The 14486-nt window shown below is 41.7% G+C and overlaps 1 protein-coding gene across 2 annotated transcripts in view; it reads right to left on the bottom strand.

The window, feature by feature from the left end:
* The window catches only part of LOC124995427 (solute carrier organic anion transporter family member 5A1), a 42894-nt gene that overhangs the window by 8051 nt on the left and 20357 nt on the right, over nucleotides 1–14486 (bottom strand). For both annotated transcript variants that reach the window (XM_047567775.1, XM_047567774.1), the window contains exons 4-6: nucleotides 14269–14486; nucleotides 7351–7515; nucleotides 1948–2146 (exon numbers count right to left, since the gene is read on the bottom strand). In XM_047567775.1, coding sequence (XP_047423731.1) covers nucleotides 1948–2146; nucleotides 7351–7515; nucleotides 14269–14486 — 582 coding nt within the window. The remainder of the gene's footprint in view (nucleotides 1–1947; nucleotides 2147–7350; nucleotides 7516–14268) is intronic.

The raw sequence follows: 14486 nt of genomic DNA, 5'->3' as shown, positions 1-14486 counted from the left end.
AAGTGATTCACCGGAGCCACGAGAGCAGATGCCGGCGTTGCTAATTAATCATTCGCACTCCGACGCGACGCCAGAACACATGAGGATGACGGCGACGGCATCTCGAGCCCACTCCCTTCCAAGAAACGTCTTTTTTTTTCTAAATTAATCTATTTATTATTTAAATTTTAACTATAAGGCCCAATAACACAAACAATAACAATAACCACACAAAGATAAACAGAAGCAAACGATCCGAGTCATTTTTTTAGTCTCGGGTCTTCTTCTTTTTTTTTTTTTTTTTAAGTCTAGGGTCTTTTTTTAAAGTCTCAGGTCTTTTTTGTTTTTTAGTCTCGAGTTTTTTTTTTAAGTCTTAGGTCTTTATTGTTTTTTAGTCTCGAGTCTTTTTTTTTAGTCTTGGGTCTTTTTTTGTTTAGTCTCGAGTCTTCTTTTTTTTTTTTTAATTCTAGGGTCTTTGTTTTACTCTATTGTCTTTTTTTTTTTTAAGTCTAGGGTCTTTTTTGAAAGTCTCAGGTCTTTTTTGTTTTTTAGTTTTTTTTTTTTTTTAAGTCTCAGGTCTTTATTGTTTTTTAGTCTCGAGTCTTTTTTTTTAGTCTTGGGTCTTTTTTGTTTAGTTTCGAGTCTTCTTTTTTTTTTTTTAATTCTAGGGTCTTTGTTTTACTCTAGTGTCTTTTTTTTCTTTTTAGTCTAGGGTCTTTTTTATTTTAGTCTAGTGTCTTTTTTAGAGTCTCAGGTCTTTTTTGTTTTTTAATCTCGAGTCTTTTTTTTTAGTCTTGGGTGTTTTTTTTTGTTTAGTCTCAAGTCTTTTTTTATAGTTTCAAGTCTTTTTTTTTTTTTTTTTTAGTTTAGGGTCTTTTTTTGTCTAAGGCCTTTATATTAGTCCAGTGTATTTTTTTGTAGTCGAGTTTCTTTTTTTAAGTCCAGGGTCTTCTTTTCTTCTTTTTAGTCTAGGGTCTTTTTTTCAGTCTAAGTCTTTTTTTCTTTTTAGTCCCTAGACTCCTAGACTCTTTTTTTTATTTTAGTCTAGTATCTTTTTTTATAGTCTTTTTTTTCTTTAGTCTAGTGGGTTTTTTTTTTAATAGTTTCGGGTCTTTTTTTTTCAAGTCTAGGGCCTTTATTTTTCTTTTTAGTCTAGGGTTGTATTTTTTAGTCTAGGTTCTTTTTTTTCTTTTTTTTTTTCTTTTTTTTAGTCTAGGGCCTTTTTTTTAGGATCAACTTGGTTCCCGTGTAGCTCACAAAGATATTTATCCAGTAGAGATGGGAAAAAATATCGATATGGCAATATATCCCAATACTTTTCCTTCCGATACAATATCGATTTTGAATGTCTTTATATCGATAAAATAAGTAAAAGAACAACTTCTACGCCTCCACCATCACTTTTTCCGTTCAAGTGTAATAAATTGGAAATGGATCATTTGGATTAATATTGTTTTTTGACTTTGTCCACTGAATTGTCATCTGATGTACATATATACAACGTGTATTTTAAGCTGCATTTAAAATTTGTCTGTGAACTATGTAGAATATTGCAATATCAAAATATCATCATATCGTGAAGTCTTTACCAATACCCACCCTATTATCCAGTATGTTTTTCCAAAATAATACGTTGGCAAGAAGTCAGACTATTATGCAGAAAGATGCATCCGCTAAGGCAATGCTTAGCTCAATGAGCGCATTTAAAGATGAGTGAGACAGAGCCCACCTGCCACCCATGCCTTAAATTATTTATAACTTTACCTTGATAGAATTTAAACGAGTGACTTCTATTAAAATTCAGATGTCATGAATAAAAGAAATCCCCTGTTGTGAGCTGAACTGTTTTTTTATTTCTGCTGGATCCATTTGAAGAAGCGCCCTAGAGTTTGTAGTTTGGTTCGAAACACGGTGGAAACAAGCGACTCTTTGCATTTCATCTACGATCACATATGTCTGGTGGCTCACCCAGTGGTGTACGGTATGTTGATGCCTCCCAGGTTAATGCTCTCGCAGCCCACTATGAAGAGCGTGGAAAAGCAGAGCAGAGACACGCCGCTGCAGATCATGGCCAGCTTGGCCGACTCTCTCGCGCCGAGCTTCAGCTTCTTGATGATGTATCCGCCCAACACGATGCCCACCCCGGCACTGGGTACGATGATGACGCCTGCGAGGAGAATCAAAGCAAAGAAAAGTAGGTGAGATGTTGTTAAACCAAGAACAAAAGCCTTCATCAGTCTAGACTTCTGGCTACGTCAACGTGACCAGGACATGCCGTCCGTTACTAGTGTCCGGCACATGCTCTCAGTCCAGCATCGAATTGACAGCATGAAGAAAGGCAATGATGGCTGCTGGCAGGGTAAACCAACTGTGTAGCCAGGGGAGGCGGCACGTGGCCAGAGTCGTATATTAGAGAGAGTCTGGCCAACTAGGGAATGGACTGTCTGAGCTATCCCTCTATGCTGATTGGTTCTAAGCTGGCGCCATGTTTGCTACGTCTAACCAATATTCACCCACAAAGAAGTGGCAATAACAGAAGTTAAAATATGCCACTGATATGTCAGCTGATTTCTCCCTATTATGTGAGGTAAATGGGTAAAATTCAATGTGTCTCTTTGATGTCTGTTAAGATTTTAGATAGGAATTCATTGCACAGGATAAGATGTTACAATCCCTTGTGCCAAGATCTCAGGCAAAACACATTTAGAAGCTCAGTCCAACTGAAACCTGACCAGCAGGCTAACAGTTAGCTACCAACTAGCAACTAACAAGAAGACACCAGCTGCTTAGCCTAGCCAGCGACAGTAGACAGCATGCGGCACATGATTGGGCACCTCCCTTTACAGATGTTTCTTTAAGTTAAGCCCACAACACCTCAGGTAGACTTAACAGCGAGTTCTAGCATCCTCCATTCTGCCACCACACATCCACGAGACTTTCAACCACCAAGAGTTTAGCTTAGACCTTTTTGACTGCTATTCCCTAAAATACACAATCATGTCGGTCGGGTGGAAAAAATGAAGTCATACCATAATTTATGTGAACCTTGACCTCAAAAACGCCCAACAACGCTTTACAAATGAATTAAATGAACCTAGCGTTATGCTAGCCTTATGCTAGCTAGTTATCTAGACTAAAGGCTTAGAAAAATAGCAGCTAGCGTCATATATACTGTGAAACCCAAGTGTGCATGTAATTTATGTCCATGTAGATTTAACTGACATGTAACTTTACCTCGGTTACTACTAAGTTATTATGGCTAGCGTTCTAATTCTATTATGATAATACTAATGATAATACTAAATAACAGTAGGACTAGTTTAATTTTTCAGCGTAATTTCAAACTTTTAACAGCGATGGATGAACACGGAGCCTGAGGAGAAGGTAAACACAGCTCCATGACAGATGAGGTGATTGGGCTACGAAGCATTTTACAGGCTAATTCAAGATATTTAAAGTAAGTAGACGCTGGGATATTTAAGTGAGGAACCTTTTAGATATTGACAGACGTTGGCTATAACATTTAATGGTGAAAATAAGACATTTATTTCGACATAGCACATCTGCCCCATAAGGTTACACTGTAGAATCTTCCCTCCGATGTAGCGAACACGGCAAACATGGTTTGAGTTGACCAGACTCTCTCTGATAAACGTCTCTGCACGTGGCAGCCCAAGAGCCCGGCCACAGACGTAGCGTGGGGGTCAGGCGGCGTGGGTGGAGGATCAGCAGAGAAATGATAAAAGTCCACAGAAATGTCATCTGGCTTATGCGTGTGTGTGTGCGTGTGTGTGTGTGTGTGTGTTTGCGCGAGAAAAACACATCAAGGGGAATCAAAGAGAGGACGAGAGACAGAGGACGTGTCTGAGCGCGCTCTACAGACAGCTGTAGAATAACATTATCCTGTAAGAGCGTGTCTCTCTCTGCAGGATTAAAACCAGAACACACGCTATTTATGCTAAATGCTCAGCATATTTCCATCTGTGTTAATATCCGTGCTGGTGTAAATGTGAGTGCTTATTCTGTGCAGATCTGATGAACGAGTGTGTGTGTGTCAGTTTATCTGGAGACGCAACAGAAAAAATCATTGTCAGCCGGAGTCTGTGCAGAGATCGTCTACATGAAACGTGAGGCAAAGGATAAGAGGAAAGAAGTATTAGTTGAGATGTGGAGTGGAGAGCCACCAAAGTGAAACACAAGCCAGAGAAATGGAGGAGGGGGGGTTTGTAGCCGAGGGAGGGTGTGTGAGATGTAACAGTTCTATTTCTGTAGCAACATCTAATGAACATGTAGCGGTGGCAGCTCTTTAACGGGGCATGATCCCGATTCAACAAGGTGGTAATTTATGCAATTTCGAGTTTATTTTGTGGCGCTGCTTTGCCTCTAACACTTGGCCAAAATCACTCCAGTGAGTCACAGACAGGTCCTCTTTATATATATATATATATCTTCCTTTGGACTTGTCAGCCGCTGTTTATGTTCCTGCTAATTCATGGTGCCCAGCAAAGCACTGTTGGTGCTTCAGACACAGAAGATTCATCACGGCCTGAGCTCCCCCTCCCTCTAAAAAAAGACTCAAATACAGAAAAACTATGTGAAGTAGAGTTCAGAGTATAAATCTGAACAGTTAATTGTACATTGTTTATGTTGCAGCATCAAATGATTTTTTTATATATATTCCATATGCTTTTTTTTTTATCTTTGTTGCCTTACATGTAAACATATCTGGTTCTTTAGCTGCTGACTGCTCCACTATGTTCATCAACTAGCTGCTAACTAGCAAGAATCGGTTCTTATATATTCAGAATATCAGTCCTTCCACGGCCACATAGAGTCAGTTCCTAACGGAGTGACCAAACACTAACGTTACACCACAAATATGTTGTGGCCTCCAGGCTAGAAACAGGGAGCTATGCGCTGAAAGGTCATAGCTCAAGTGCTAGCTAACCCTAGCAACATTTTTTTTTAATTAGCAAAGAGAAATGTGCACGACAAACCAATTATCTAACTGATGGGGCAGAGTTTGATTTCAAAGTTGGACAGGAGTCCAGAGCATAATTGGCCGTTTCGCTACTTTTGGTTTACAGAACAGTTTACATTGCCTTGTTTGGTGTCACTCTTTTCAACACAACCTCACATGTGTCATTTTACAATTATATCTAAAACCACACTAGATTTTTTTCACTGTGTAAATCACAAATGTGTTTAATGAACCATTTTTATAACTTTTATAACTTTTAGAATAAAGTGTACAAACTAAGCAAACAACAAAGCAATTTAGTATAATGCATCACACTTTTACTATTTACAACCATTAACAAAACTATCAGGTGTAACAGCAATAAATAATAATATCTAAAAAAAATAAATGAATCTCTGGCTTCTTTCTCTTTGGCTGCAGTCACTCCCACTTAGAAACCAATGACACATCATTTCCTGATTATTTATTTTTGCTTTCAAACATTTGAAGCTAGCTAGCGTTAGCTACAGTTTTCCTTCATTTCTCCCGTGCACCGAACGTGCACCAACATGACAGTAATGTTCAGGAAAAAGTGTGGTGTAAATTATTTATAATAAGTCTAGTTTTACTTGGCCTATCAACACAATTTAAAAACTGGCACATAAGTTGAAGTTAGCACTTTCTACAAAAGTTGAAACGGAGACTCAGTGACGTTGCGTCTTGCTGCTACGTCATATTAAATTGGTCATGTGGGAACCATGAGGGTTTATTTATTGGCCACACATTAATCATATCCACGTGATCCACAGTTGCCCATATATCGGTTGCGTCCATTTTGCAGTGGTTAAATGTTGCGTTGGTTATTTTGCCGTCTCACTAAATTATTTCAATTTTATTTTTTACACTAAAAAGCTTTGCCATGTGAACGAACGCTACATTTTTTTGTATGTCTGTATGATTTAATTTGTGCTCATTCTAAGACACTCACTTATTAAGGTAAAACACAAACTAATATTGGCCTCTTTTTATCAGATTATCTTAAAAATCAGTATCGATCTAGAATTTCACAGCTGAGCAAAGTGCCACAGTCCACTTGACTGGCTGAGGAATCACTGTGCTCCCGTAAACAAAAGTGCCCTCTCCTCCTCCTCCTCCTCCTCCTCCTCCTCCTCCTCCTCCTCCTCCTCTCCTCCTCCTCCTCCTCCTCCTCCTCCTCCTCCTCCTCCTCCACGTCTCCAACCATCATCACATCCCAGCAGCCTGGCATCGTTTGAGTAGCCATGGCAACTGCACCACCCGTTTGCCCTTACCCCTTGTATCCTGGCAACAGGCAGATGAGATGAGGCGATGGTATTGTGTGTATATTTGCGTGTGCACGCATGTGTGTCTGGAGGCGACCGTATTTTAGCCGGCGGAGCACTCGGACGCACACTTTTCCTGCCTTTTTCGAAGCCATAATTAAGTTTTCAATCACTCCTTGCTGTAGTAATCCTGATAACAGATTAGTCGAGTATTAGCACCACTGGCTCAGACGCGACTGAAGGATTAGACTGGATCTTTATACACGCCTATATATGTGGTGCACGAATTACAAGTGAACAGAGGGAAGTGTGTGTGTGTGTGTGTGTGTGTGTGTGCGATCGCGCTATGATGAATGTGTCTCCTGCAGTCAACAGAGACTTGTGTGTTACAGTCAGGGGAAGTAATAGAAGCTTATCACTGAATGAAATCCAGCAAGACTCAGTGACTCATAGCGGCGTCTTCAGAGTGTGAATCAGTGTGAGGTGAGAACAACGTGATCTTGAACTGGCGCAGACTAACTGAAGATACAACGTGATGATCATTTATCGCCTTGGTCCAGATCAATCACTGGGTTTAGGACAGCTGGTCAGGGCAGGTTTTTTTTTTAAAAACCCAAAAATAACACAGAGATTAAACACTGCTCTGTCTTTCACAGGCAGCTGATAGCATCATGTTCTGCAGCGGCATTCAGAACATACCCTCCTCCAGCGCGGCCTTGATAGCCCACAGGAGACAGCTCCAAACTATTACCGACTTACACTTACTGGCCACTTTATTAGGTACACCTGTTGCTAATCGGCCAATCACACGGCTGCAATTCAATGCATTTAGGCGAGTAGAGGTGTTCTAGACAACTTGCTGAAGTTCAAACCGAGCATCATAGATGTGCAGCCGACAAATCTCATGTCTCGTCAATATGGACCAAAATCTCTGAGGAACGTTTCCAACACCTTGTTGAAAGTGTGACGCCAAGAATTAAGGCTGTTCTGAAGAAAAAAAGCTCTACAGCACACAACGATGGAGGAGTGACGCATTTAACACCCCGCAAGACAAATGGACAATTTGAATTACTCGACTGCAACAGTTCGTAAACAGACGACAACGCTCACCTGTGTAAATGCTGGCGTTGGAGGCCGGGATGCCGAACTGGGACTCGATAAACTTGGGGATGAAGGTGATGAAGGCGGTGACGATGGCGCACTCCGCGGTGTAGGACAGGCTGACGAAGAGGAAGGTCATGTTGCTGAGGATCCTCAGCGCCGCCTTGGGGAGATCTGGGACGAAGAGGGGGGGGCAAGAAAAGACAGACCACCTCGTAACTAACACGGCCTTAAGTTGACGGAAACGCGAGATTGAAGAATCGTTGCTGAAGCTGTAATTAAGACGACAAAAGCTGCAGTTGTGACCCAAACAAAATAACAAATAAATAATTTAATAGATAAATAGGTTACAGCTGAGTGAAGTCACCTATAAAAGAAAAACACATAAATAAATATTCCAACTGAATAATTCACTGAGTGTCTCATTAGTCTGGGTAAGTATTCTTGTTTCACGCAACACTGCGGAAGCAAACATCAATACACGAACACGCTCATGAACAAAACACTTTCGGGTTATTAATGAGCACAGTCTAAGCATCAACTCTGCCCCTTTAATTACCCGTCTGTGTCTGTGCACCTTATCAAGCTTTATGAGAAAGCTCATGAAGCCATCAGCGGGTTTCACGGGCACGATGCGAACGCGTGGGTCACGTGCATCCGCGCTGCAGCACAGAACACAGCTACAACCCTGAGACTGAACGCCGTCATCCGAGGGCCGATCGCGTCGAGGGCAAACGCGCCCTTGACGTCTGCTCGAGGGCAGCGTCCATACGATCCGGTCAACATGATGACATCATTCGGTCACTCTAAAGTCACGTGCCGGCACGTTACAGTCACCGGGCAGAGTTGAACTGCTCCAGCTGCAGAGCTTTTATTTGCACCGACTGAGGAGTGGCAGGAGAAAAAGGCTTTTACTGATCCCCGAAGATAAAACTCGGAGAGAATCGCTGTCCGAACAGGAGCTAATGGGGATTCAGTTTCGTGCACGCGGGCATGTGAGCGGGGCAGATGCTCGCTGTCATGGCAACTCAAGCCTCCCAGTTAAACTACGAGCTCTGGTATCGTGACCACTCTTCTGTCCAACGACACAAGGTGTCTGCTCATAGCATGAAAAATAAACATTTATTTCTTTTTAAAATAGCCACCCCCCGCCCCCCCAAAAAAAGATTCTAGGAACACATCAGCCAAAACATTAAAACCACCTTCCTAATGTTGTGCAGGTCGCCCTTGTGCCTCCACAACAGTTGTGACAAAGTGAACGGACATGGACCTTCTGAGGGTTTCCTGTGATGCTGGGGGGGGGGGCTCTAGGGTGATCTGGATTAAGGGGGGGTCCTCTGTATATCAGGCCTTTTCCTGTGCATCCTACAGATACTTGATGAGTTTGGGATCTAGTGAATTTGGAGGCCAGGTCAACACCTTGAGCTGTTTTTCATGCTTGTTTTTTTCCTAAACCGTTTTTATGTGTGTTTCAGGCTGCATCCTGCTGGGGAGGGCTGCTGACATCAACTAGGGTCATTGCTATGGGGTGGGGGTACCTGGTCTGGTCTAAGTAGATAGCACACGTCTAAGTAACATCCACAGGAATAAATGCCGGGTCCGAACGCTTCCTAGCAGAACATTAAATTGTCAGTGGTGTTAATGTTGTGGCTGATCGGTAGTACAAAATGTAAAAAAATAAATAAATAAAACCTGCATGTGTGCCAGGCTAATAACTGCCACACTAAGAAGATTGGCTAGTGTGTTACCCGGAGTGAACTTCTCCTGTAAGGACCGGCTGAGATGCACACGAAAAAAAAAAAAAAACGTGTCCAATCATGTCAGGTGAAAACAATAACAATTTTCTCATGAGCTGCTCCCCGGTTTCCCTGCCGTGAGGATAATATATTAGTGTTGTTGACATTTTATGTGTCGAACTCTTGCGTGAGATATGTTCGCCCTTGCCAGAGGCCACTGGCGCACCCAAAGCCCTCCATCTCCACAAGGCTGAGGTATAAGATTTCACGAGCAGTTTGACAGAATGAGGAGCTCTGCAGTCCACAGGGGAACTTGGGATTCAAGCTGCTGCTTTTCTAAATTGCTCATGTAGTTTTGGCACTTGGTAACTGTAGGATGTAATGATGAAGATGCAGGATGCGGTGCAAGGACTGCATCTGCAAACTGACCTTGCAGAAAAAACGCCGCTCAAGAGTCCCTCCCTTTTCCTCCGCTTACATCCACGGCAAAAAGAAAATGAAAACTCAAGGTATTCATAAGAATCATATGAAAGTTAAAAGCTGCACAGTGCAGCAGAAAAGGCCTAGAAAGGTCCCTCCTTCAAAAACAATTATGAATAACTTAAAGATTTTGGGATGAGATCCGCTTATAGAAAAATTCTCACCCAATACCTCAACTATCTGTGGGAAGAAAAACAGCTGACAAAAGGCAACTAAAACTAAAATATCACAATAATATAATAAAGTCTTGCATCCAAATCTTTTTTCGCCAGAGCGGCGTGTAAGATAGAGTCTGTCCAACTATAGAATGAACCGTCTGAGCTATTCCTCTATGCTGATTGGTTCTGACCTGGTCACGTGTTTCATGGGCGCCATGTTTGCTGCATCTAACCAATGTTCACCCATAGAGAAGTGGCAATAACAGAGAATAAAGTTGGATTAAAAGTTGTGAACAAGAAGAGAGAAAAAGCTGATTTCTCCCTGTTACGTGAGGTAAATGTCAATGTCTCTGTTTGACATTTGTTAAGATTTTATAAACGAAAAATAAAGTGATATCATCATTAATGTGAACCTTGCTCTCAAAAACACTGCTTTACAAATGAAGCCTGAAGCTAACCTAGCCTTATGCTAACCTTATGCTAGCTAGTTATCTAGACTAAAGGCTTAGAAAAATAGCAGATAGCGTCATATATACTGTGAAACCTGTGTGTGCATGTAATTAATGTTCATGTAGATAGACAAATTTAATTGACACGTAACTTTACCTCGGTTACTACTAAGTTATTATTTATGGTTAGCATGCTAACGGTATAATGATAATACTAATGAGGACATTTATAAACCCGTTAATGGTGAAAATAAGAGATTTATTTCAACATCCGCCCCCATAGGGTCACACTGTAGAATCTTCCCTCCCATGTAGCAAACATGGCGCCCATGATTTGAGTTGGCCAGACTCTCTCTAATATATGTCTCTTCTTTTTTGCTATATCTTAGAGGAGAAAACGCCACAGACAGTTCATCTAACCGAGCAAACACCCGGCGTCTCCAAGGATTTTAAACCCTGGCTGAGGACAAACATTATGGCTTTGCAGTCATGTGGTCATATCATGCGGGCTCCTTCTGGTTCACATGCTCCCCCAGGCAAATGTCACGCAGCAAAGCAGGAACAAAAGAAATGCGAGAAAGAATGTTAGGTGGATTATTCCTGCCTTTTATTGGGAGGTTATTAGGAGGTTGGCAGGTTTAACGGAGTGACACGGCGCCTTGGTTTTGGGAATAGCTGCCTCTGTAGTGATTCAAACAATCTCGTCGTAGGTGGAGAAATGTTAGCGGCACCTGTCAGTGTTCTCTGTGTTACCCCAGATCAAAGATAGGAATAGAATAGTGATGCTAATTATTTCATTCCTGGGAGCCGGGCTCTAATCTTGTCTGGAGGGGGACAGATGGCCTGCTAGCATCTACAGCAGCTGCTCCCTCTCAATCAGGCACACCACTAGGACGCAGTGGTTTTCTTTGTGATGGATGACTCGGTCAGATCATTACATCCGTCTGGTTTACCAAAAATATTTCACTTTCAGACGAGAAGACGGGTCGGATTGTTTGTAATTAGCTGGTTGAGTCTAAGAAGCAGATTGTTGAGCTGAATCTCAGGGTAGAACTACACTTCCCAGAGTGCACCAGGGTAGCAAACTAGCTGCTCATTTCCTGATCGGTCACTGTCACTGACTCGAAGCACCATGAGAAACAATGGAGCTCCTCAGTCATTCAGACAAACTTCAGATAGTAGAAGTTCACTCGTGGGTTCAGTCCAAAGACGGTCGGCGAAATTTTTTATTTACTTTCGTGGTGTTTGACGTGGTGCGTTCAAGTTCATCTTTAACACATGGCAGCATTGACTTCATTGACTCTTTGATGAATGAGTTTGCACTAAGGGATATTTGATTTTGAGTTTGACAAATTAAAAGTATAAAATAAAGTACTGTTAAAGTTAAAAAAAAGTGTTAAATGTTAAAACTCTACACAATGTGGAAAATTCATGGAAGTAAATGTTAAATATGGGCCGATCCTCAAGTTTGTTTATCAGCTATTTCTTCTTTAGATTCTTTATTAAGTTTGAATTAAAATATTAGGTCTTCAAAAGGGGGTAGCAGGGGGTCCCAAAATCTTTGGTTGATTAGACTTTTCATACATGTTTGAAATTTTCTCCCCAAATTTTAAATTTGTGTTGATGCACATTAACATGAATCCAACATATTTTAGTTAAGGGATAATCGAGGTTATCATTCAGTCAGCGCTTCACTCATTCAGTGATACAGGAGCTATCTTTCACACAGGGCGCCACGTTACACCTGTCAATCTAAGTAGGCCCCGCCCCTATCTCTGCTGAGCCAATCTCAAGGCTGCATATCACACGTTGACTCTGTCAGGTTTTGGCCAAGAGCATATTCAGTCCCCAGGTGAAATCAAGATGCAGTGCAGCTCGCTACTAAGACCAAAATGTTTTGGTGGCTATGTTTAAAGGTCAAGGTGTTTATCTTTATGGCAGTAGCACATGTTTGAATTTTGAACCTGTGAATTATTTGAATAGCTTAATATTGAATGCAAAATGATAATAATCATTATGCCTTCAACATTTTTCAGGCCAAGGACCCTTAAACTGATGGAGAGGTTAAGTAGGGACCCCCTACCTACTATATGTGTTCTATATTAAACTCAGCCTAGTGCTATTTATAAATATACATTATTATTGTGATTTTATATTCAATATTAAGTATCTCTAATCCCTTTACTAAAATATGTTGGATTCATGTTACTGTGTATTTCAAGAAATTTAAATTTGTGGGGAAATTAAAAAAAAAAAAAAAAAAAATGTATAAAAAATGTCCAATCAACCAAAGATTTTGCGACCCCCCTGCAGTACTCCCTGTAGAAGACCTATGATTTAAAGTTGTTCGGCCAAACTTTCTGGCCCATAAACCGCCGACATGTGGTGACGTCTTAGTCTTTGCAGGTCGGTCTTTGGTGATAGTTTGACGTGTTTGTAGCTAAAGATTCTTTACTAGTACGGAAATTATCACCTTTGACACCAATTTTACGTGAGTGAATGACGCCTGCAGTCCTAACTGCAGTAATTCAACTCATGGTGCAGTGGATGTAAAAAGTTTACGTTGCAAACTTGATTACAGCACTAATTCTGTTTGGATAACAATCCATCAGCTTGACACATCAAGACTTGGGAATATTTCCTCTTTGCAAAAAAAAAAAAAAAACGCTCCAAATCTGTCAAGTTGTTAGAGCACCTCACTGTGCACAGTCCTCTTCTTCGTGCCCCCACACAGATTTTCAAAAGGATTCAGGTCCAAGCTCCGGCTCGGTCGGTCCAAAACATTAATCTTTTTTTTTTTTTTTGCTGTAGCCATTCTTTTGTGTGGGGGAGTCACTACTCTGGATGTACTTGGAAAACACCTTCTGTTTAACTTTGTTTAGCTGCAACATAAACTCCGCTAAGGATTGTGTCAAACGTTACTTGTGTACAACCTGAGATCTTTTGGAACTTGTTTCGTCCTCTTTGGAAATAAAACATCAGCTGCAATTCTGTCCGTCCGATCCCGTCGGTTAATTAATCACTCATTGGGCGACGCCGACGCTGCACCTGTCAGCATTTGTTTACCCACACATCGTGTACATTTTCAAGGTAGATCAAGGTCTACAACGTTCCATAATGAAAACTTGGTCCCTTGATTGCTACTGAAATATTCAGTGTTAGCATTTTTTTTTTTTTAGTTTTTGCTCATGATGTGAAGGCCAGAAAAAAAAAAAAAAACTTCACCGCAGCATATCTGTCACAGAAAGTGCTGAATTTGTGCTACAGGCGAAACGCGTGCACTTCTATAGAAGGACGGCGTTGAAATACGTTCCAGGTCCAAACACTGAGTCTGCGAAATCGCCCGCCCCCCCCCCCCCCGCCGAGACGGATGAAGCAGCGGGGGAGCTAGCTGCGGTCTGGAGAAGCCATCACTCGTTCATAGTTGCACACGAGCACTAATTTATGATCGTGCAGTCATGCTAAACGCGATTTCAAAACGGTGCCACGTTATTACAGCGTGTGACAGCAAACATGTGTGCCGATGTTTTTGCTCCGCCGCTCGCTCTGTCTGCTCCCGTGTGTTGAAATGTGACAGAGTTCCCTCGAGAACTCATTTAAAAGAGAGAAATAATGATGAAACACTAGAGAAGGACTCGAGAGAAGGGGGGGGGGGCTGTTCCAGGGAAAACCAGGAGATTCCTGAGATATCTGGCTCAGGGAAAAAAAGCAAAAAAATAAAAAGGAGCTATGCACTCACAGCATATGTGTGAATGAAGACACTGTCCGTTACTTAAAGTAAAACAACAGACGTCTGTCTGACAGCGATAGAGAGTGACCTTTAGCCTTGTTTACTAATCGTTTACTAAAGTTAATAGAAGAACTGGAAGTGCTGATGTCTACAGTGAATTACCTGCTTCATTAGGCATCTGTGTAGACACACTCGTCCATCATGAATCAATAACATCTTTAAAGGAGATCTCAATGAAGCTTACGCTATTGAACGACACGACTAATCCAAGTCATTGATCGGATTACGAGCTATTTGTACACCGATAGCTCAAAGTTCCTTTATGTAAGACGCCATGGGAGGAATGGGGAGGGCTGACGTTATCGGTTTATCACCTTTAATATCCTTTCCGAAGCCCATGGAGGACGACACGTTTTGGCCTTTGCCGCCCGACTTCTCCTTCATCACGTCGTCGTCGCTGGAGATGTCGCCCGGGGAGCCCATCTTTTTCTTCTTCCTCTTCTTGTGGCGCGGCGGCAGCTTTTTGGGGAAGGCGAACATGGGGAAGATGACGAGAAGCATGGCTATGGCGCACAAGAGAAAGCCGCTCCAC

This window comes from Mugil cephalus, chromosome 18, assembly GCF_022458985.1.
Source record: "Mugil cephalus isolate CIBA_MC_2020 chromosome 18, CIBA_Mcephalus_1.1, whole genome shotgun sequence".
Classification (NCBI taxonomy): domain Eukaryota; kingdom Metazoa; phylum Chordata; class Actinopteri; order Mugiliformes; family Mugilidae; genus Mugil; species Mugil cephalus.
The sequence above is the reverse complement of the archived record's forward strand: the minus strand, read 5'-3'. Positions and strand labels throughout refer to the sequence as shown.